The sequence below is a fragment of the Mytilus californianus genome, unplaced genomic scaffold, assembly GCF_021869535.1.
Source record: "Mytilus californianus isolate M0D057914Y unplaced genomic scaffold, xbMytCali1.0.p SCAF_6, whole genome shotgun sequence".
Taxonomy (NCBI): Eukaryota; Metazoa; Mollusca; class Bivalvia; order Mytilida; family Mytilidae; genus Mytilus; species Mytilus californianus.
Window position 1 is genome coordinate 14870750 of NW_026262712.1, and position 23034 is coordinate 14893783.

General features: G+C 31.2%; 1 protein-coding gene across 1 annotated transcript; it reads right to left on the reverse strand.

Moving 5' to 3' along the window:
• Window positions 1-810: 810 nt before the first annotated feature.
• Window positions 811-9571, reverse strand: LOC127705534 (uncharacterized). Its single transcript, XM_052209862.1, has 7 exons — window positions 9546-9571; window positions 6567-6672; window positions 5276-5338; window positions 4035-4206; window positions 3462-3490; window positions 3083-3138; window positions 811-925 (listed from the first exon to the last, which is right to left on the reverse strand). The coding sequence occupies exons 1-7, from the start codon at window positions 9569-9571 to the stop codon at window positions 811-813; spliced, it is 567 nt and encodes a 188-aa protein (XP_052065822.1).
• Window positions 9572-23034: the final 13463 nt, after the last annotated feature.

Sequence of the window (23034 nt, forward strand, 5' to 3'; positions counted from 1 at the left end):
TATATATAATTCATCTAAACAACAGCCCAACAATGTTAGATCTGTAAATTTGCGGAAGCAAATTTTTTGTTCTTCCCTGGCAGATATCGTGGCACCAAACCGCCTTGCACTACGCCCAATGCACTAGACCACTTGACCATCTAGGCTCTATAAAAATAAAGCTTTCGATGGCCGGGTGTTACCTTTCCTCGTCAGTTTTTATCTAGCCTCGTAATATATTATACCGTAATTTTTTTAAATGTGTCTGTGCTAATAAATATTCTCTATTTTCTATTGTCTATATAATAAGAGGTTCACAATTGACTGCAGGATAACTTGTACAAGAATTCTGTACAAATAATATTTAGTAATTATCTTAATTTCAATATTTTAAAGTAAGATAAGGTGGACATGGTATTTCCCAAGACTGGTTAATTGATAGTAAAAGATGGTAGTGAAGACATATGGTACTATGCATTCTCATCTATCAAATTTTAAAAAACACCAGCACAATAAAAGCTTTCTGACCAGAGTACAGCATTTGTTTTTAAAAAATGTCGAGGACTCTGTGACCTAGTGGATTAGTAGTTTACTTTATACAGTGTAATCACTAACTATTCAACACTGACATTGTAAGTTTGAAACCCACTAGGCTAGTGACTCCAGTCTTAATTGCCTTGGATTGTCAATTTTCCTGCAGTAGTTCATCGTTTTCTCTGGGGGCTCCAGCTTCCACGACCAATAGATTCTGGCTGCCGTGAAATAAACCATTTGCGGTGAAAGTGGCATTAAAACACTAACAATCAATAAATGGTTATTTAAATCATGAACTCATACCTTTTGATTTACTACTTCACATCCAAATGCCACTGTTCTTCTCTCTCTGTTATATACTTTTTGGGGAGCACTGACAAATTCGTGATGGCGCTCATGTTCAACTTCAACACTAAAAGCAATAACAGAAACTTAGTGTCTTATCTACTAAAATAATTTTAGAGTGTTGGTGTTTAAATAATAAGATCTTCGAACTAAAATGGATGAAGGCCCAAAACAATTTCTATATTGTTTTTGATTTTGCTTTCATCTTAACTCCCTTTTTGGGAGTAATACATATTTTTATCCTTTGTACAAAAATGAACTAAATGTAGTACAAGTGCTCCTGGCATAACCTTATTTTTGGCAGATACCTAGGTCAAAGTTAAATGAAGAAAGATTGGCTATTGTTTTTAAAATATTTAAAAACAGGTGGAAGATACTAAATGAAAACATTCAAACTCAAATTCAAATTTAAGAAACACAAACACGGATAACTTTATTTCAAAAAAAACTATCCCAGTCTATGAACAAATCTAACCAGGAACACTGGATAGGAGACATAATAGACATATTTCTAAAATTCCTAGTTATAATACACTATATATTCATAAACCAGTCAAACTTAAAAAACAAATCCATATATTAAAAAAAGTAACAAATTCTCTAACAACAAAATTTAATGTTGGGTTACCTAGTCAAAAGAAAGCAATTGTGAGAAGAGTACCAATATACAGTTCAGCAATAAGTTTAACTGACAAAAATTTTAAAGACATTTTTCTGTTTGAACCATTATTTAAGAATAAATTCCAAAAAAGAAAGGCAAATAATTACAAGATTTATATCTATATATGTCATGACCTTGAAATTGAAAGGAGGAAGTATATAAATATAAAAGCGGAACTTCCTAAAAAAGCAGTTGAAGATGAGTTCTTTTTTCTTTTAAAATATCCTATTCTCAAAAATACAAGATCTCAACATCTGTCTTATTTCATTTCTGAATTCAAAAATTTTTCAAATTAATTTATCTCAGGAGACGAAAATTGTTTGGATTCTCTCATCTGAAGATTTTTTGTTACTTCAAACTTTTTTTAAAATATTGCACTCCCTTTGTGGAGAACAAAATAAACTTGTTTATTTAAATCGAACAGGAGTTGTCTCCCATAGGCCTAGGTCTATAAATTGATTAAGAATAAATAACTTCTCTAGGTCACAGTGGCTTTCATTATTCAGACTTAAGTTAATGTTTTGTCAGTGACATTGTTTATATGTTGCTTTCTTTAAATGTGTATACATGTTTCTGTTGAAATGTAGTATAATAATTATAATCAGTTACTGTGTTTAATTTGGTAATAATTCATTTGATTGTATATAAGGTCAGATTTTGGGTACCATGACTGGTTAATAATAATGCCTTATCTAATTTTATATTATTTAAAAAAGAAAAGAACGAGAAAGAAAACAACAAATGTCAAAATGCAATATTGAAAACTTAGCAACATTTAGTATCCGTTAAAAACTTGGATATTAGATGCTCTGAAAGGACATTTTAATCTGCACGTAGTGAATCCTATGTGTTGCTCCTATATATTTACCCATTCAATGTTGAGTCTCATCCTATGACTTTATATAGGAGCAAATGTGACATAGTCATAAATAAGGGTTCAGTACTACTAAACGTCAATGATTCTTTGTTACAGTAATAAATCATATTTTGAATACCGGTATATGAAAATAATGAAAAACAAATAGTCATTACGTGCAAAAAATCCTAATTTTTTCTTCCTTTCTCTAAATCTGATCTGGGCATGAATTTATGATTGTGTCACTTGAGACCAACAAAATACACTGTATAATGAAAGGGATTTTTACAACTTTAAACTTGTTTTGATGTGAAGGAAACAAATGTGTATTCTAAAGCAAGCTTTAATAAATAATTTGTTGAATAGTGATCAATTTTTCAAAATTGAGGATGCAAAAAATGATGATGTCATGTCCCTGCACTTTTCTTCAAACAACATCTTACATAAATAAAACAATATACAAACAAAACAAAGTTAAATATGAAGCAATAGCTTTTGCCTGCTAAAAATAGCAGTATGCTGATTTTTTTTACAAATGCTTCCGTTACTACATAACCTATAAAATTCATGAAAATGGTAAGTGGTTAATCTTAATGAAATACTAATGAACCAAATGCTTGTAAAACTTATTTTACTGACCATAACAGATTCTTAATAATTGCATGCATTTACTATTAGTAATTGTTCAACTTAAAGTAAAGTCTCACCATTTACTGTCCTCACAGTTCATGATTTCATACAAGTGATTCTTTATTCTCAGTTGCTAAAATGCCAAAAAATAACAAGTTAAAACTCAATATGTGTGTTATAAACCGATTCAAAACCACATTCTCCAAAAAGTCTGTTTCATCAAACTGGACTTGTGCCTTATATCACCAATGCCATTCTTTAATATTGTAACATTTAAAAACTTTTACCTATCATTTTTATATGATTAATTCAAAGGTCTTTTAAAAAGTTTTACACTAACAACATTTTATATTTTCTACAAATGAGTAAATGAGCAAGAACCTAGAAATTACAATTTACAATTATCAATCACTGAAATACATTACTTACACTTAAGATATGTGAAATTACACTTACTTCAAAATCTGCAAATTCCAGGTTGAAATCTGGAATAAAAGAAATGAATAAATGAATGAATAGAGTGCTTGGTTTATTTTTTCTGTGTTACTAAATGTCTCATTGTAAGTCATGAAATTAACAAAAATCTACATAGGAGTTATTATGTATACCTTGAAGTAATTCCACTACTGTGGATTCATCGTTATCCGTTGGATACCAATTTTCGTGGATTTCGTGGGTACAGGGAAACCACGAATTGAAATATTCAAGGAATTACAAATTCGCTTTATGAATATATGCAGACTTTTGGAAAACCAAGAAATCAAGTATCCACGAAAGTGCAAGTTTTCCTCAATCCACGAAAATTGGTACCCACGAAAATAAATGAATTCACAGTATACATGGTATATATAAACTTAGTATGAAATAAAAAATGACCAATTGCAGCATATTGAATAAATGCTCAGTGGATTTTCTTTCTATTGTTATTAAAAAAAAATAAAAATCAGCATCACATAAATGAACATGGAACGATATCTGCTAGTATGTTCTAAATTGAATAAAGAGAATGATGAACATTACAATGATTACCATCGTCATATTCCACTTCACTTTCACTGTCAGTTTTATGATATCCTTGCACTTTCTCATTATCTGTTAAATCCTCATCATCCTGCATTTCCTTATAATGTGATATTTCTTCATTATCCGTGATTTCCCCATCATCCTCCATTTCCTTATAATTTGATATTTCCTCATTTACCTGTAAATTATATCAGATTACACTGTTTTGTTTCTAATTATGTATTTCAATCTGTACACACTTGGATGGCGAGTTGTCTCATTGGCACTCATACCACATCTTCTTATTTCTAATACTCTGTTTAAGTTGATTTATTGTTTTTCCATGAATAAAGCAGACTAATGGTTTTCCTAATTGAACAGTTTCATTCATATTTCATGCATACCAAGAAATTTAAAGCTTTTTATTAAGTATGGGCTTTGTTCATTGCTGCTGGCACTCTGAATTTAAGGCACTATAAATAGGTCCTAGCTTACATCTAGATTTGTTTTTCTCTGGTAGACAGTTCTGTCATTGATAATCATATCAAATAGTCTTTTGCTAAAGCGTTGGGCAAACATCAAGAATTAACTGTAGGTTGCCAGATATGCAAAACAATAACGTAAATCAGAAACTGTACAGGCTAAAGTATATTTGCACTGAATCCCTCACTAAACTAGATTCAAACTTACAAAAATGGAAATAGAACCCATATGTATGATGATCCAGATGGTACTGACATGCAATCACTACTGCCTGACAAACAGTCAGGTTTCACGCACCAAAAAAAAACTGGGTTTGGAGTTAAGTGTACGTAGTGTCCATTTTGCTGAACTGGAATGCATTATAAATTAAGGACCAGCTGAAGCCTGCTTCTACATGCAAGATTTTCATGATAAGATGAAGACCCATTTGTGGCCTTTCGTTTCTCTCTTTACAGTAAGGCTGTTGTCTCTTAGACACACTCACTGTTCTTATTCTCTAGATTATAATTTACTTATTTTGAAATAGCACTGTCATATGTGATTGGAAGTTTTAATGAAGAAGTAAAAAAAACCCAATCATTCCTGATTGTAAAAAAAAAATGTAAAATTACTGTTAAAGTGCCCTTCAATTACACAATAAATGAACAGGCTATCATAATCAAATCTATAATTTACCTTCTCACTTCAATCCAAATCACAAACTGATATACATGTATCAACATTCTCTACATTCATACTAGAGCTACTTTTTATGGAAAAGGTGAACGAAATAGTGGAAAACTCACCTCGGTTTCCTTATCAATGTTAACACTGTAACGTTTCCTCTTTAATGCTTTCACAGGTGACAACTGAAATTAAAATTAACAGAATCTTTTCCATAACATTCATTTTATAATATCAGTCTATAATCCTGATAAAACCCATCATCAGAAATGGAACCCTTCATTACTACAGAATGTATAAATGGTCAAGTTCGTAGACTCCTGTTTCTAATCGCCTTTAAAAGTTAAATATGTTTGCACAATACAGATTGTTTTCATCTTAAACACATATGAGAGAATATATGAGAGAAATTACTTAACAGAAATGGGTATACTTTTGGATTTAATTTGACATCCCATCCTTAAAACACCCGATAATGGTTAGTACAATTACAAATGGTTCCTTATTACACATAAAAAATTTCATTCAAAAAAATCCACAGAAATGTTTAAAATCATCCATTTTCCTATTGGCGCCCTCTTTGTTTAATACAAAAATAACTGATACATCATCACACTTCAGATTTCATTACTTTATATGTAAAGGCCAACTGTTGATAAAATAACATTAACAAGAAAATGTTTCCATATTTCAATAATACCCTGCTTGTATTATCATTATCCAGGTTCATAGAACCAAAATAATGGGATCAAAACCATATATTTGCATGCAATTTAGAAACAACATTATAAGAAACCTGTGAACTTATTTTCAAGTTGATGTTACTACAACTTCACCCTAAACTACCTTCAATAAAAACTTCAACATCAGATTGTACTGTTTCCACACTGTCATATATTTCTATGTTCATTGAATCTTGAAAATAGGTTAATTTAAAACCCTAATTTGGATTGCAAATTACACAGATCACATTAAAAGGAACATGTGCACTAAGGTTGAAGTTGATGTTACTACATGTAATAACTTCACCCTAAAACTACACCAAACAGGGGAACTGGCAGATGAGCAAACAGAAGGATGAACTGAAAGAACATAAATGCCCCCAAAATCTTTCGTAGGCGGGACAGAAAATGCATTGCATAGCCAAAACACAATCAGGTGGTGATATTGTGTGTCACATTTTTGAAAAAATGAAAGTAGTTCCACACAATGAATATTAATTAATTTCTGTTAATTCATATAAAAGTCAAACAAGAATACACTTTGAAAATTATACAGCTATCAAATGTTTACCTAAATTCTTCAACTTTCTTAACCTTCATGACTAGACAATAACATTTCATTCATATCTATCAACTGTGAGAAGTACTGAGTGCCATCAATGTTATAAGTATGTTAATGGCAATTACGTACCTCACACTCTGGACAATGGAAATCAAAGGGTTTTACTGAATTTTCAGCATATCCTAAACATTGTGGATGAAAGTTCCTTTCACATGTTGCACATGACCAATATAACCTATAAATAAACAATAAAGTTTAATAACAGAAAGGTCTCATAAAATTGAGAATGGAAATGGGGAATGTGTCAAAGAGACAACAACCCGACCATAGAACAGACAACAGCAGAAGGTCACCAACAGGTCTTCAATGCAGCGAGAAATTCCCGCACCCGGAGGTGTCCTTCAGCTGGCCCCTAAACAAATATATATACTAGTTCAGTGATAATGAACGCCATACTAAACTCCAAATTGTACACAAGAAACTAAAATTAAAAATAATACAAGACTGACAAAGGCTAGAGGCTCCTGACTTGGGACAGGCGCAAAAATGCAGCGGGGTTAAACATGTTTATGAGATCTCAACCCTCCCCCTATACCTGTAGCCAATATAGAAAAGTAAACGTACCCATTTATGATTTCAATCCATCTGGGTTACTCATTTTTAAATGGGGGATGGGGGTTATTGTATCCATATAAATGAAGGCCCTTGATTTCCTTTCAGAAGTTAGTCATTTTACTTTGATGTCACTATCAAGTCTTTATTGATATACATGTAGTTACATCATTGTAATAATTATGTTTTAAAATCATTGTTCAAATATATTGTAATATGATGTTCTTCAATCACTTTGAGTACACAACCATGGTAAAATGTGAATATATATTGATATGTCAGCTGATTGTCAACGTCATGGATTGTTTAACCTGTTCCAATATTTAACTGCCACAATAACTTTTTAATGAAAAACATCTCCCGTCTTTATACGACCGCAAAAAATTTTGCGGTCGTATTTTGGTATGACGTTGGTGTCGTCGTCGTCCTAAGACACATTGGTTTTCGCACAATAACTTTAGTTTTAGTGAATGGATCTCTATGAAATTTTAGTATAAAGTTCAATACCACAAAAGGAAGGTTGGGATTGATTTTGGGGGTTATGGTACTAACAGTTAAGGAATTAGGGGCCAAAAAGGGGCAAAAAACAAGCATTTTTCTAGTTTCAGGACAATAACTTGTGTGTAAGTGTATGGATCTTTATGAAATTGTACTACAAGGTTCCATATCACACCGGGAAAGCCAGGTTTGAGTTTGAGGGTAATTACCTTAAACGTTTAGGAATTTGGGACCAAAAAGGGGACAAAAAACAAGCATTTTTCTAGTTTCCAGACAATAACTTGTGTTCAAGTGTATGGATCTTTCTGAAATTGTACTGTAAGGTACCATACCACAAAGGGAAGGCTGGGATTGAGTTTGTGGGGTGATGAATCATAAGGGGGTTCAAAAATTGGGGGGGGGATTTTTTTTCCTTTTTTTTCTTTAAAATTTTCCATTTTAAATTGATTATTTCTGATTTATATATAAAAGCAAATAATAATGATTTGGTTTGAATAGGTAAATTAAAAATTTTTAAGTTCTTAAGACCACATTCTGTCAGAAACCTATGCTGTGTCAAATATTTAATCACAATCCAAATTCAGAGCTGTATCAAGCTTGAATGTTGTGTTCATACTTGCCCCAACTGTTCAGGGTTCGACCTCTGCGGTCATATCAAGCTGTGCCCAGTGGAGCATTTTATTAGTTATTGTTAAAAAGTCAATACTTGTTGGAGGAAACCAGGAATCATAAGGAAATGATATGCTATATATTATAAAAGCTACTTACCCTTGGTCTTTTTTGTTGTTGCAAATGCATTCATATTTTCCCCCAATTTTGTAGGATGGAAAAATGAATGATTTCTGTCTTTTCTGAAATAATAAAAGTATGGATAGTTATAAATAAAAATGCTGTTCAATTTACCGTCAATATACATGTTCACAAAGTAGCCACAACCACCAACCTTGTATTTCAATCATATTTATCTTCAACATTATATTTGGAAAGATGTTTATTCATTCAGAAATACTTTAAGAAATGTTTTCAATGAAGACTCTTCATGTAAAAATATGAGTTTAATAGAGTAGAATTTAATGTTTCTTAAATAGTCAGAGGTATTTTTATTCTCTAAATAGAAAATCAGTTAATGTTATATAGGAATCATACATTAAAAAGCACCATGTGTGTTCATCATGTCCGGAAATTAAACAGTATGTCACAAGGTGACTACACACAAAAGTTAGCATGTAAACCTTTATTAATGTTCAATTGAATGTTTCTAGTGAACATGAAACATTAGAGCATGATTTATACTTTTACAGTAAAAGACATGTGTAAGCAGGTATCAAAGTGAAAAGCTTTGTTCTGTTGGTATTCAATTTTTGTTTTTTTTGGTCATATAAATACTGATCATGTTGTGTGCTTTTTATCCTCCTTATACTGTTGCTTCATTCATCAAATTTTACTGTGAAATCTTTCATTATTCAATGAAAAATTTATTATCAATATATCATTTCCATAATACATAGCACTATTGTCTTTAATTGATTTGCAATAGTATCTGCAAAAATCTACTTTAAACTTCTGACATTTTCAGTAATGATGAACTACTTTTATTGGAATACCTTCTTTGGATTTGTCCGGGTGTTATCTACGGCCTTGTACAACTTTCAGTAGGTGCTCCTGACTGAAGAAAAAAGAAGAAAATGAAAACATTGAAATTAGGGACTGAAGTAAAAATTCAGTCAATAAAAATGAAAAGCTGTCTATCTGCAAATTATCATTTCTAAAAATTAGCTCGTAATAATGTACACAAGCTGGAGGCTTCTTAAAGCCTGTATCACTAACTGCAATTTTGGTGCATACGTTGCATCAAGAATGTATTTTTGCTTTAAAAGATATTCATGCATGTCCAAACATGCCATTTACAGTTTAATACAATACTTTCTTGAAAAAAAAGGAAAAAAACTGTAAAAGGATTAATAATTAGAAATGACTCCTCTAAAGATGAATATTTACCTGGTCTTCCTGATGCCCCATGCCATTCTCATTTTCTGTTACTTCTTCTGCTGTACTATCTATTTGTTATAACATAAGATATATTCTATCAAACAATAAATCAGCTTTAAAATCTTATAATCTGGAAATGCATTTACTTATGACGCTTTATTTAATAACAAAATGTGTGAAAGAATTTTAAAAGAAATAATGTAACATGGTCTTTAAATTATGATCCCCTCTGTTGAACTTTCTTCCAGATTAATGTTATGTTTTTTTCAATGGATTCATTGCTAGTTTATATTTCATATAGTGAAAATTTCTGCCATTCTATTTCTTTGGTCTTATAGACATGGACCAAAAAAAATATTACATAGAAAATGATGCAAATATTTGATTTCATCAGTTTTTTACCTGATTTAAATTTGTTCAACTGACATGTCTAATGGAATATCTGAATAAATGAAGGCAATATCAAATTCCAACCAGAAACGTAAAAATTTACCAAAATTATTTTTGAACTGAATACAGTAAGTTCTTGAGATTAAAAGTTTTAAATGTCTTATCCTATCTCTTTAAATTAAAATTACCTATTTGCAACAGCAGAAATGCTCCCAACCTCCTACGATAAATAATATTATCTTCTGTTGTCAGATTGAACTATAAACTGAGACCACTCAGAAAGTTTTCTGCAAACTGAAATATAAATAAAATACTCCGCAGGGCGCAGCTTGATACGACCGCAGAGGTCGAACCCTGAACAGTTGGGGCAAGTATGGACACAACATTCAAGCTTGATACAGGTCTGAATTTGGATTGTGATTAAATATTTGACACAGCATAGGTTTCTGACACAGAATGAATGTGGTCTAAGAACTTAAAAATTTTAAATTGGACATTCACCTATTATGGTCCAATATCCAAAATCTAAATACATGGTTAGATTCAGCATATCAAAGAACCCCAAGAATTCAATTTTTGATGAAATCAAACAAAGTTTTATTTTAGACCCTTTTGACCTCAATGTGGACAAAGTTGATAACGGGGCCAAAAAATCAAAAATCTAAATACATGGTTAGATTCAGCATATCAAAGAACCCCATATATTCAATTTTTGTTGAAATCAAACAAAGTTTAATTTTGGACCCCGATTTGGACCAACTTGAAAACTGGGCCCATAATCAAAAATCTAAATACATGTTTAGATTCAGCATATCAAAGAACCCTAAAAATTCAATTTTTGTTAAAATCAAACTAAGTTTAATTTTGGACCCTTTGGACCTTAATGTAGACCAATTTGAAAACGGAACCAAAAATTAAGAATCTAAATACACGATTAGATTCGGCATATCAAAGAACCCCAATAATTCAATTTTTGATGAAATCAAACAAAGTTAAATTTTGGACCCTTTGGACCTCAATGTGGACCAATTTAAAAACGGGGCCCAAAATCCAAAAACTTAATACACGGTAAGATTCAGCATATTAAAGAACCCCAAAAATTCAAGAATAAAACCCCATTGAAATTGATCAAGAAATAAGCAATTTATACGAAATATCTTCTTTTGCACAATACTGTGCAATTGAATATTTCTTGCTATTGCGCAATACTGTACAATTGACAATTTCTTGCTATTGCGCAATATTGTACTATTGGATATTTCTTGCTATTGCGCAATACTGTGCAATTGAAGATTTCTTGCTATTGCGCAATACTGTGCAATTGAAGATTTCTTGCTATTGTGCAATACTGTGGAATTGAAAATTTCTTGCTATTGCACAAAACTTATTATATAATAATTTACACATCCTGTTTGGTGTGTATCTCCTACCATATCATTATTATTTGCTTTTAAATATAAATCAGAAATAACCAACTTAAAATGGAAAATTTAAAAAAAAAAAAAATCCCCCCCCCCAAATTTTTTGAACCCCCTTATGATTCATCACCCCCAAACTCAATCCCAGCCTTCCCTTTGTGGTATGGTACCTTGCAGTACAATTTCAGAGAGATCCATACACTTGAACACAAGTTATTGTCTGGAAACTAGAAAAATGCTTATTTTTGGCCCCTTTTTGGCCCCCAATTCCTAAACGTTTAGGGCAATTACCCCCAAACTCAATTCCAGCTTTCCCTTTGTAATATGGAACCTTGTAGTACAATTTCAGAAATATCCAAACACTTACACACAAGTTATTGTCATGAAACTAGAAAAATGCTTGTTTTTTGCCCCTTTTTTGGCCCCTAATTCCTAAAATTTTGAGGCAATTACCCCCATAATCAATTACAGCCTTCCCTTTGTGATATGGAACCTTGTGGTACAATGTCAGAGAGATCCATACACTTACACACAAGTTATTGTCTGGAAGTTACAAAAATGCTTATTTTTGGCCCCTTTTTCCTTAACCGTTGGTACCATAACCCCCAAAATCAATCCCAACCTTCCTTTCATGGTATTGAACCTTATGGTAAAATTTCATGGAGATCCATTCACTTAAACTAAAGTTAGAGTGCGAAAACCAATGTGTCTTCGGACGACGCTGGACGACGACGACGACGACGACGCCAACGTCATACCAATATACCACCAAAAATTTTTTAATTTTTGCGGTCGTATAAAAACTAGACCTAACTAATACTTTTGTGCTGTTTTAAATGATCAACATTTCCCACTCATAAAAATATATCTTAGAACTAAACAGGTGTCATCCCTTTTCCTTTTTTTTTTAAGAAAACTCACTTTTGTCCTATTATGACCTTATAATATTGGTAAATATTCAAAACATTTAAAAGACCTTTCAGTTCACACTATGCAAACAAATATGAATTATTTTAATGCCAAATGTATCTAATTTTGCACCTGATTTAGGTTAAAGAAGGCCCTACCTAAACTAGTTGTTTCCTGTAAAATTTACATCTTTTGAATATTTATGAAAAAAATATCTAAATGTAACTCACCTTTTCATCCAATAATAAATGGGAAAGTAATTCCTCTGGCATAGGTTCATCTATTTCTTCAGATATCCCAGCAACACACTTCTTATACTCTGTATTATATATGTCATCGCCAATTCTTGACATCTCTCCTACCCAAGGACTCCACTCTTCAAAGTTTGGCTTTATCATAACATCTTTGGATAAGTCTAAGGTGTGACAAAAAGATGTTATTAAGGATCTTTTAAATGTTGATTTCAAAAATTTATTTACAATAGCCAACACATTTCATTTTAAAACAATTGTCATTTAAGGTAAATTTGCCTTCTCATTAGAAATATACCGTACCAAACAATATTCATTATCATATCTTAGTTCATTTCCCATATCCTTTAATAAAAACTTGTTTTTAACCATTAAGACTTGAAATTATTAACACTGGAAATATGCAGTCCAGGGAAAATGGGAACACACAATTAAAACCAATTATATCACATAATATTTACAGAATAATTTAGCAATTAAGTCCCTTGGTGAAGTAATGGAGAGAGAAAGAGAAAAGGCCCACAGACCTATATCTAAATCATATGAAGGACCACTATTAGACCATCACACATTTACATGAAAAATTCAGATATATATTGTATACTTATTGACTAGATATGAGTGGAATAGTCAGTTAAGTGTCCCCAAGGTGTAACTATTACCCTGAGGCATAGCCGAGGGCAATAGTTGTATCCGAGGGGACAATACACTTACTATTCCAGGAATATCCAGTCAGTAAGTGTTTTATTATACAGAAAGAGACAACAGACAATAAATGTCAGTACTAAATCAACTATCGTAATATAAAAAGCAGAAACACAACCATACTGTTTCACGTTTACTTCATATAATTATATTCTGAATGCTAAATCTACGTCCCGTACTGAAGCAAACTCTAGATACACTTGTCAAAATGAGATGTCGTAACTCCGCTGTATTCTCAACATTATCCAATCATGTAGCTGCATTTGAAATTCTGCGAAATATAATGACGCTTGAGGTCAAATAGTTTCATCGAGGTCCAATAGTTGGAAACTATTGACCGGTCAAATAGTTCAACGCTTGCAATTTGAAAAATAGTCAAAATATTGTGTACTTATTTCATATAGAAAATGATAACTGAGGTATAATAATTTAGGATGTTATATGGTTCCAATTTTTAAATTTTTTTTATGATTTTTCTAATGGCACAAATAAGGGAAACTTTTAAACGAAATAAACAGATATGTGATCTGTATAATTGTTACAAAACCATAGATAAGCACACTATCCAAAATGTAGGTAATAATAGAGCAGGACTGGAGCTGTCATTTTCATGATTTTTTCTGTTAAAAAATAATGGTAAAAAGTGGGTAAAATAGTATCAACTTCATACTAGTTCATGGTCTGCTGTAAAACTTCTGGCAACATATGCTGCTATCATCTTAAATATTTCTTCATTCATTCGTAAATGTAATGGTTCAAACATGTGTTGATTTCAAATATATTCTTTTAACACTTTTAATTTGATTTATATATTAAAATACAGCTGTAATACCTCTATTCATTCCTGCCAAAACTATGCTTCTTTCTATTCTTTGCCAAAAAGATCTGACATTTACTGTTTCATTCATCCCACTTTCAGTGGTTGGAAATCGTAGATCTGAAACTAAAATAATATTAAAAAAATTAACACAAATTATATTTTAAGATAATTCTTATATGATTTTCATATCTACAAATACTTGAATGCAATTGATTCTATGTATGGTTTGTGATAGTTTCCTGTATATTTTCTATGTTTTGAGGGTGTTAGTCCGAATGGGTGTATTAATTTACACTAAGATATTATTGTCAATGCAGAATGCTAGTTTTTAGTAATTTAGGAGGGGGATCTTTCAGTGATTTGATCATATGTTATTGAAAAGCCTGATAGATGCAAGGTATCCAGTTTCATGGTTGTTTTATTCATATGTGCTATGTATGGTTTGTGATTGTTTTATTCATATATTATTTATATGGTCTGTTACTTTATCATTCATATGTTGTTGGCCTTATATTACACTTTAAGACAATTGCATTCATATTTAGGACATTCTATTTATGAAATCTTTTAAAACATTTTTCCTATGTATCACTCATACAAAGAACAGAAAAGAAGCAAATGATAAAATATTACCAGGATATTGAAAGCGGGCCTTGCGAAAGGTATCCCAGATAAGAATGGCTGGGTGGTATCCACAAAGCACACAGTTAAAATTATAATCATGATCAGACATTGCTTCAAAATGAAGATAGGCCTTCTCCACCTCCAGAAAGTTCAATTTTTCTTGAAGGACATCTTCCAAAACTGACAAAGTTCGTCCTAGAGCAACATGGTTCTGTAATTGAAGAAACTGTTTGAAAATTAAGATAACACATATAAAATGTAATATTAAGCTTGTTTGCTCAAATTATTCGTCATGAAATAATGTAAGTTGAGAAGAGTGTTCAAATATCCATCCAAACACCGTTTATTAGTTTTTAAAACAAATACTTAAGTAGAAATAACATAACAATAACTCTTCAAGAGACACTGATGTCCTAAAATAAAGGCAAGTGTGATATCTGTATAGTTAATGTTTTTTTCAAAGCTACCATATAATTATGAGCTACCAATCAACACTGAAATGATGTGTATTTGGCAGTTGGCTTCCATACAATCACAGTACCAATTGCTTGAAATGAAGTAGAAGCATAAGACTTTTAAAAAATTATTGAAGAAAAAAGAAAAATCTAAAAAAGCAAATAAGAAATGTTAGAGTCAACGTTATTTACTTTTTTTGTTGTTGCTCAGTTTATATAATTTTTTTAAATTTTGTTATTGCTGTACAAAAGTTTTACAGACATATAAAAATGACTGACATAAATTTTTTTTATGCAGTTTAGAATTGAAAAAAAATTGTGCACATTCAAGAAACAACAAAATATAAAGTGATTTGCTGTACGGACGGACAGACAAACTGACTGATGGCCGAACAGATGGATAGACAGACAGACAGACAGACAGACAGAGTGCAAGCCTAAAGCCCCCTTCGACTTCGACTTCATCAGTGCGGGACTAATAAATGGAAAATGTGTCCATGGGACACAAATGATGCCCCAGGTTGCAGATAACATTAAAAACAGATAAAGTGACACAATCCAAATTTGAACATGATCTATGTTTTATAATAAGCAGTGTGTATAAGTTTCATAACATTTGGTTCAGGCATTCCAAGTTGTGAAATGTAAACTAAAATTGAAGACCCATTGGTGGCCTTCGGCTGTTGTCTGCTATATGGTCGGGTTGTTGTCTCTTTGACACATTCCCCATTTCCATTCTCAATTTTAATTTTGGACGTATGTATGTCAAAATTATAATGGTAACACTTAATGCCCTTGTTGCTAAATATTGAATGATCAGATAACTGTATTGTATTTTAAGCTCCGACGGCATCAATTGGTGATTTGATGGTCCCAAATTTAATTTACTGGCGACTGATGAAAGGGTTTGAATGGGACAATAAAGTGATGATTTGAAAGACAAAAACAAATCATTTTACACATTGAAAATGTGTTACATTTTGGGTAAATATGAAGTTAATGAATGTGCATTGTACATGTTGTACAATTTAGATAAGGTATAGTTTACCTGTATACCAGCTCTTAGAAAAGAGCACACATCTAATCCAATAAGCAGAGAATTGTTAAAATTATGGATGCCATCCTCCCATTCTTGGTACCGGTATGTAGTTCTACATCGGGGGCACATCTTTATGTACACCTTTACATCTGTTAAAAATGGAAATGATTTCACACTCTATAATCATTCTTTAAAACATAATCAATCAACTTGCTAAAGAACACAAGAAAAGAATGTGCCTTTAAATTTTGTATCCTATCAATAAAAACTGATAACAAATATCTATTTCTATCTTTCTTTCTTTCTGATTTACTTTTTTAAATCTGCCAGTATAAACTGATTTCTAAATCAAATATTTTTTTAAGTAATCATTGATTTTGTGGGAAGGAGCAAACAATGAATTATTAAACAATTAAACATGTCTTTTGACTTAACAGGAGCTAAAATTACAAATAAACAAATTTAAGTTTAATATGTACTTTTTGTCACTGGCAACCTCAGATTAAATAGACTAATCTACATTGTTCCTGTAATATATTTTAAAATGTACACCTTCACCAAAGATAAGCTTTACACATAAATTTACATCAATTCTTATCTGTTGCAAATAAGGTGCCACAAACTACTCAAAAAATGTAATAAAGTAACTCATGTATTGTAATATACTATGCAGGAGACATATTTGAGCACTTTGATCAAATAATTGTTCATATTTATCACAATAATAGTTTCTGAAATCCTTGCCATAGTTCCAAGGACGTTTAAAAATATGACTTAAAAGGCAATGCAATATTGAAAAGAATTCCAAAGCAATCTAAATGGAAATAATAGGTAAAATGTTGTTAATCTTTTAAATTAGATTATTTAAGCAATTACAGGTCCTCCAAAATCAGCATTTTCTTCAACAGAAAATGTTCAAAATCATTCTTGGTATACTTTGCCAATGATAATGGTATAAAAATCAAAATGATTTGTTCAAGTGGACATTTACTATAACCCATAAACCCAAAAATAAAATTTCGTACTTTGTTCAAAGAAAACTTAAGATCCATAACTCTTGATCAGTAAATATTAAATATATATATGTCAAAATCAAGCTTTTCTTGTAGAATAGCATGTTTATGACATTATTTAACAATTTTAAAAAGATTATTTCACACAGAGCTTTAGTTACAATGATTCATTCAAAATTTAAAAAATCCCTAATTTTACGAGGCATAACTTTAAAAGAATTAAAAACAGTCAAATTCAAACAACCTGTATTTCATGGATCATTACATTGTTTTAAAATCTAAATATATTTTGTCAAGTGGTAATGATCTGGTACAAAAAAAATATAACTTGTTATATGGGGCATAATTAGATATAAGAAGATGTGGTATGAGTGCTAATGAGACAACTCTCCATCCAAGTCAAAATTATCTCTTGAATTGTAAATGTCAATGATTATGTTTCCTGACATTGTGATCAATTTACAAGAGAATTGGTTTGCTGGTTTCTGGTGACTATTAACAAGATGTGTGATGGATGGATAAAGGGATGGAAATGTGCAATTGAACATACATGTACCCCCTTTTTTGAAGTTGGGGTTGGGATATAATAAAAATATTGAAAGAATTTCCGCAAAAATAGGTCATCTTCCTCTGCATATCATCAGAGTTGAAAAAAAATCTGTATATATATTTAACAGTTAAAGGACTGTCTTATGTTTTACTACCTGTACAGATGAAATCAAAATAGCGAAATAGTATTTATAAAAAGGTTAATGATTAAATATATCACCAAAATAAACCACTAGATACAAAATGAATGTGAAGTAAAAGCAAGGTTCATATAGCTACATGGTGTAAATGTAAAGAAAAAGTGTAGTATACTGATATAAACCAAAAACACACCAAGCATTAAGGTATTCTATAGGGTGCACAGTGTTAATTCTTACCTGACTTCACCTGTAATAAGAGGATGATGGTTATTCAAACTCTAATGTTATGAATGTAAATACTGTAAATTCAAAACTTGATGTGTGCATTTATTACTGCAAATCACTGAATACTGGCAAAATTGTGATATATAATTACTGGGATTGAAAAAATTGTAAAGAAAAATCTATACTGAAAGTATGAATGTAAGTTTTATCATTGTGAACCTGATACTGTCTACATTTATTACATTAATATGAACATTTGCAATAATTTCTGAAATTATAGTAATTAAACAAAATATACACATTTACAGTATTTTAGCTAATTGAGCTTATACCCTCTTGAAATAAAGATATCTATTATCATTACTATTCAAAAGCAATTTGTAATACTGATGATGCTGGTTTTAATGCTTTTGTAATATAGACATTTTACCAATGAAATCTGTTAAACATTTAAGGAAAGACTGTAACATTTTGTCTGTTTATTAAGAAGTAACATCAAGAATGTGGTGCTCACTCAGCCTAGTCACTTAAAGTGTGCACCACATTGTTAAGGTTATTTCAAATGGACAGAAACTTTTTACAGTCATTCCATATAATGTAATTGTAAAGTCCATTTTTAAGGAGTAAATCATGAAAAAACGTATGAGTGATAGACAAAAAACTATCAACCATTTAGACAACATGGACAATGTGTGATATCAAAAATAAAATTTTGAAAAATATATATTTTCTTCTCATAATCATACATGTCATATACAATATACAATATAGCGCCAAATTAACAGGAAATTTTCTGATCATTCAATATTTAGCAGTAAGTAATGAATTTGATGAACAGAAGTAAGAACACTTTTTAAACTTGCTACTTGGTATATGGACACTTGAATATTGTTAAAGACCATTTGGTTATCTGGAGATGTCTTTTCCTTTTTTGATGAATTGTTCTCTTAATGATTTATCCACCTGACAGGCAAACATCTACAAACCCAAAATATTAAAAGGTTTTGTAACATTGTCAATCATTTGTCAATAATTGACATGATCAATAATTGACATGATCGAAATATTGCTTGAAGTATAAGCTTTTGTGCCATCTAGAAAACCACCTAGACAAATACTAATTTTACTCACCCTTGACTATTTTTGTCATAGATATAACTTTAGATCTAGTAGAAACCACTTCACTTTTCAAACCACCAGAACAAATATGACAATGTGTTTCCTTTGGTGAGAAAGTGTTATTTTGAACTTGATCATGTTGATATGATGCTACTTTTGGAATTATACTTGGAATTCTTTTACTTTGCAGATATTCTAAATCTACTTCTAAATTTGCTTTCTTTAATTTTTCATTGACCATGTCACCGTCAGAAATTTTGGGACCAAATTCTTCTGTTTCATCTGGAGAGGTATAGTCCACAGATTGGTGTAGTTCTTGAAACATATACCATTTGCCGATGGCCTTATGTAAGCAGTATCGTGCTGTATTGGAACATTTACAGGTAACGGTATTTCTTGATGTGTCAATAGTTACTATTGTACGACCAGTTCTAGACCAATAACGTTGTACACCAGTGTAAATTGATAAGTAGAGATACCTCTGTGATGAACCCAGTTTTTGAGGTATTGTAACCGCTAATGGCACTCTGGTACAAGTGAGACTGCTTTTCCATGCAAGTAAATCATTAAACCTTGCCTCTGTAATAAAGTTATTGTCTTTCAATTCTTGCAATGATTCTGATGTTAAACTAATTACTTTACCAGGTACTGCATATGGTGTGGACATTAAATGTGGACATTCAAAGGTGATGTTATTTCCTCTTACTGCTGTCTCCTTGGTTTCAATACATGACAGATGTTCACAAAAACTTTCTGTACTATCTCCTGCTGTTTTCTTAATCAGGTGTACTGGATATCCTGGTCCTCTGATGTTGATGGTGGAACAAAAGATGCCTTCACTTGGACTAACAATGACAGTATGATGTTGTGAAATTTCTGCCCGGCCTTCAGAAACACAAGCAATTTTCCTCTTTCTCCTTACGTTTTCCTTACTCTTAACGTTTGTACTGACTGTGTCAGAAGAGATGGTGTCAAAGTTATTGGTGCTGTATGAATGTTCAAAATGACTGCTACCTAACTCAATATTCTCATTGTCATGGGATCTAGCTTGAATGTTTGACAGCTCTTTAACCATACAAGACTGAGCATGATGAACCATATTTTGCTTCTTTTTGATAATTTTGAAGCAAGTTGAACAGTGATAGTGTCTTCCAGTGAGCTCACCATGCTGCAAATGGCATATAACTGAGGTCATCCCTGAAATAAGTCAAAATTAAACTGATTATTTAATCTCAAACAGGATCAAAACATACTACCGGTAGATACAATTAATGTTATGTCTGTAAACTGCAGGGGCCGAACAGTTTACTTTATACTGTAAACTGGAACATTTTAGCTGATATTAAATGATGAAAAAAATATAGTTAAGAAACTTTAGATTTTTAAAGTAAGATAATATTTTTCAATACTTACATGTTTAAGTACTCCTCATTAACCTACAGATTAGATTAGAAATTCTACACAGAAGCCATCTTATTCAGTTACTTGGCTTACTTTGTAAGTGAAGATGTTTTTCCTCAGGAAATTTTTATATTTTTTCCTCAAAAGTGACAACATTTTCCATAAGCATGATAAGAGGATTTTTTTAAATCAAAACATACACACTTCTATGTATCCCAATAGATAATCTGTAAATATATTCAACAATTTTTACGGGAACAATTTGCAATGAATATATATCATACTTATAAATCAAATTTTGTTGAAAAACTAGTTCAATAAGGAAGATGTTTCTTTACATTTGTGATTTTTTTCCTCATTTAAACTTTATTTTTTAGCCTGTATTTGACACAGAAGAATCCATTTGCAACAGCAAAAATTATAACCTCAATTTTTTTTTTATTTGACAGGAAGTAAGTTTCAAGCACATCTTTCCATACACAAATGTTTTAGGGTAATGCACATAGACCATAGTCACCATAGCACAATACAATTTCATGGATTCTACATTTTTCGTTAACTAAGTTTTAAGCATGGTGGCAAACAAATCAATCTAATTACAAGAAATGATTTGTAAGACCAAAGAAACATATGATAAGAAGGAGATGTGGGAGTATACAAGTAAATAGACAGCAACCAAAAACAATGTAACACAAAAATTGCAAAAGACATTTAGGGGTCAACATAATTGCTGATACATTCTGGTTTCTGATGTGGCTGTTGATGTTGTTCTTTATATTGATGTTGCTGTTGATCATAAGATGTTGATATTAGCAAATTGTACATAACTAACATACTAAGTGAAAATTTCAACAATCATTTCACTTAAAGCATGTTGATTACATAAGTGTTTGCCTTTATTTCTACTGTTGTCAATCTCATAATCATGATAATCTGGAAAACAATATTATATTGTAAATGGTTACTCTGCTGTCATGGACACTGACACTGGTTGTTAAACGTAATAGGTGTATAACCATGATAAATTATAAATGTCTCTAAAATAATAACAGACAAAGCAAAAGATACATATACATGTACTGGAAAAAAAAGCAAACTTCATGTGTCACCTGTGACAAATCAAAGCATCATCGATGTTGTGATCCAGCCATATTCATAGCTAGTCTGATATTCTTTCTGACCATTTTTTTTTCAATATTTCTTTTCTTTTTTTTCATTTCTAATCTAACTGTAAAATTTCTATTTTATTGTCCAATGGTAGGAAATTTCGCAATTTACATACTTTGAAAAAATGGTGACCACAATTTATAAAAAAATTAGCACGTTTAAAGTATTAATGCATTGCGAAAAACAAATATTTCATCAATGAAGTTCGAGTCAGGTATTCTTATAAATATACTTTTTATATTGGATATAAATTTTATTAAGTTTGATACAGACTTTTCATAGGAAAAACGTTTCAACTGAGGCATCAAAAGGCGTCATTATGGAGTAAAAGGGAAGGTGTCAAAAGGCATCATTATGGAGGAAAGGGTTAACGAAGTACTTCGTGGTTTTAATAACACTGGTGTTTAAATACCGCTTCATTATCAGTACTTCACTAGGCTACCTAATTTGCATGACATGTTCCCTTACTATCAGTCAAGGGTATAACTTGAATAAGTTATTAGAAAAAAATAACATACATGGTGTTATTGTGGGCTAAAATATAAAACTAGAGGCTCTCAAGAGCCTGTGTCGCTCACCTGTATTTACTGATGCTTAGGAAATCATGTAAAATAAGGTTAAAATCATAATTAATAGTATTAGATATTAGATATTATAATGATATCTAAGATAATAACAAAAAAATGCAAAATTTTTGTAAAATTACTAACTCAGGGGCAACAACCCAACAACGGGTTGTCGGATTCGTCTGAAAATTTCAGGGCAGATAAATCTAAATCTGATGAGAACATGTTTGCCACCTGTCAGATTTGCTCTAAATGCTTTAGTTTCAGAGATATAAACCAAAAACTGCATTTTACCCCTATATTCTATTTTTAACCAAGTTGGCCATGATGGTTGGAAGGCGGGGTCATCGAACAAATTTTTTAAACTAGATACCCTAATAATGATTATGGCCAAGTATGGTTAAATTTGTCTCAGTAGTTTCAGAGAAGAAGATTTTTGTAAAAGATTACAAAAATTTACGAAAAATTGTTAAAAATTGACTATTAAGGGCAATAACTCCTAAAGGGGTCGACTGACAATTTTGGTCGTACAACTTATTTGTAGATCTTACTTTGCTGAACATTATTGCTGTTTACAGTTTATCTCTATCTATAATAATATTCAAGATAATAACCAAAAACTGCAAAACTTCCTTAAAAATAACCAATTCAGGGGCAGCAACCCAACAACAGGTTGTCAGATTTGTCTGAAAATTTCAGTGCAGATA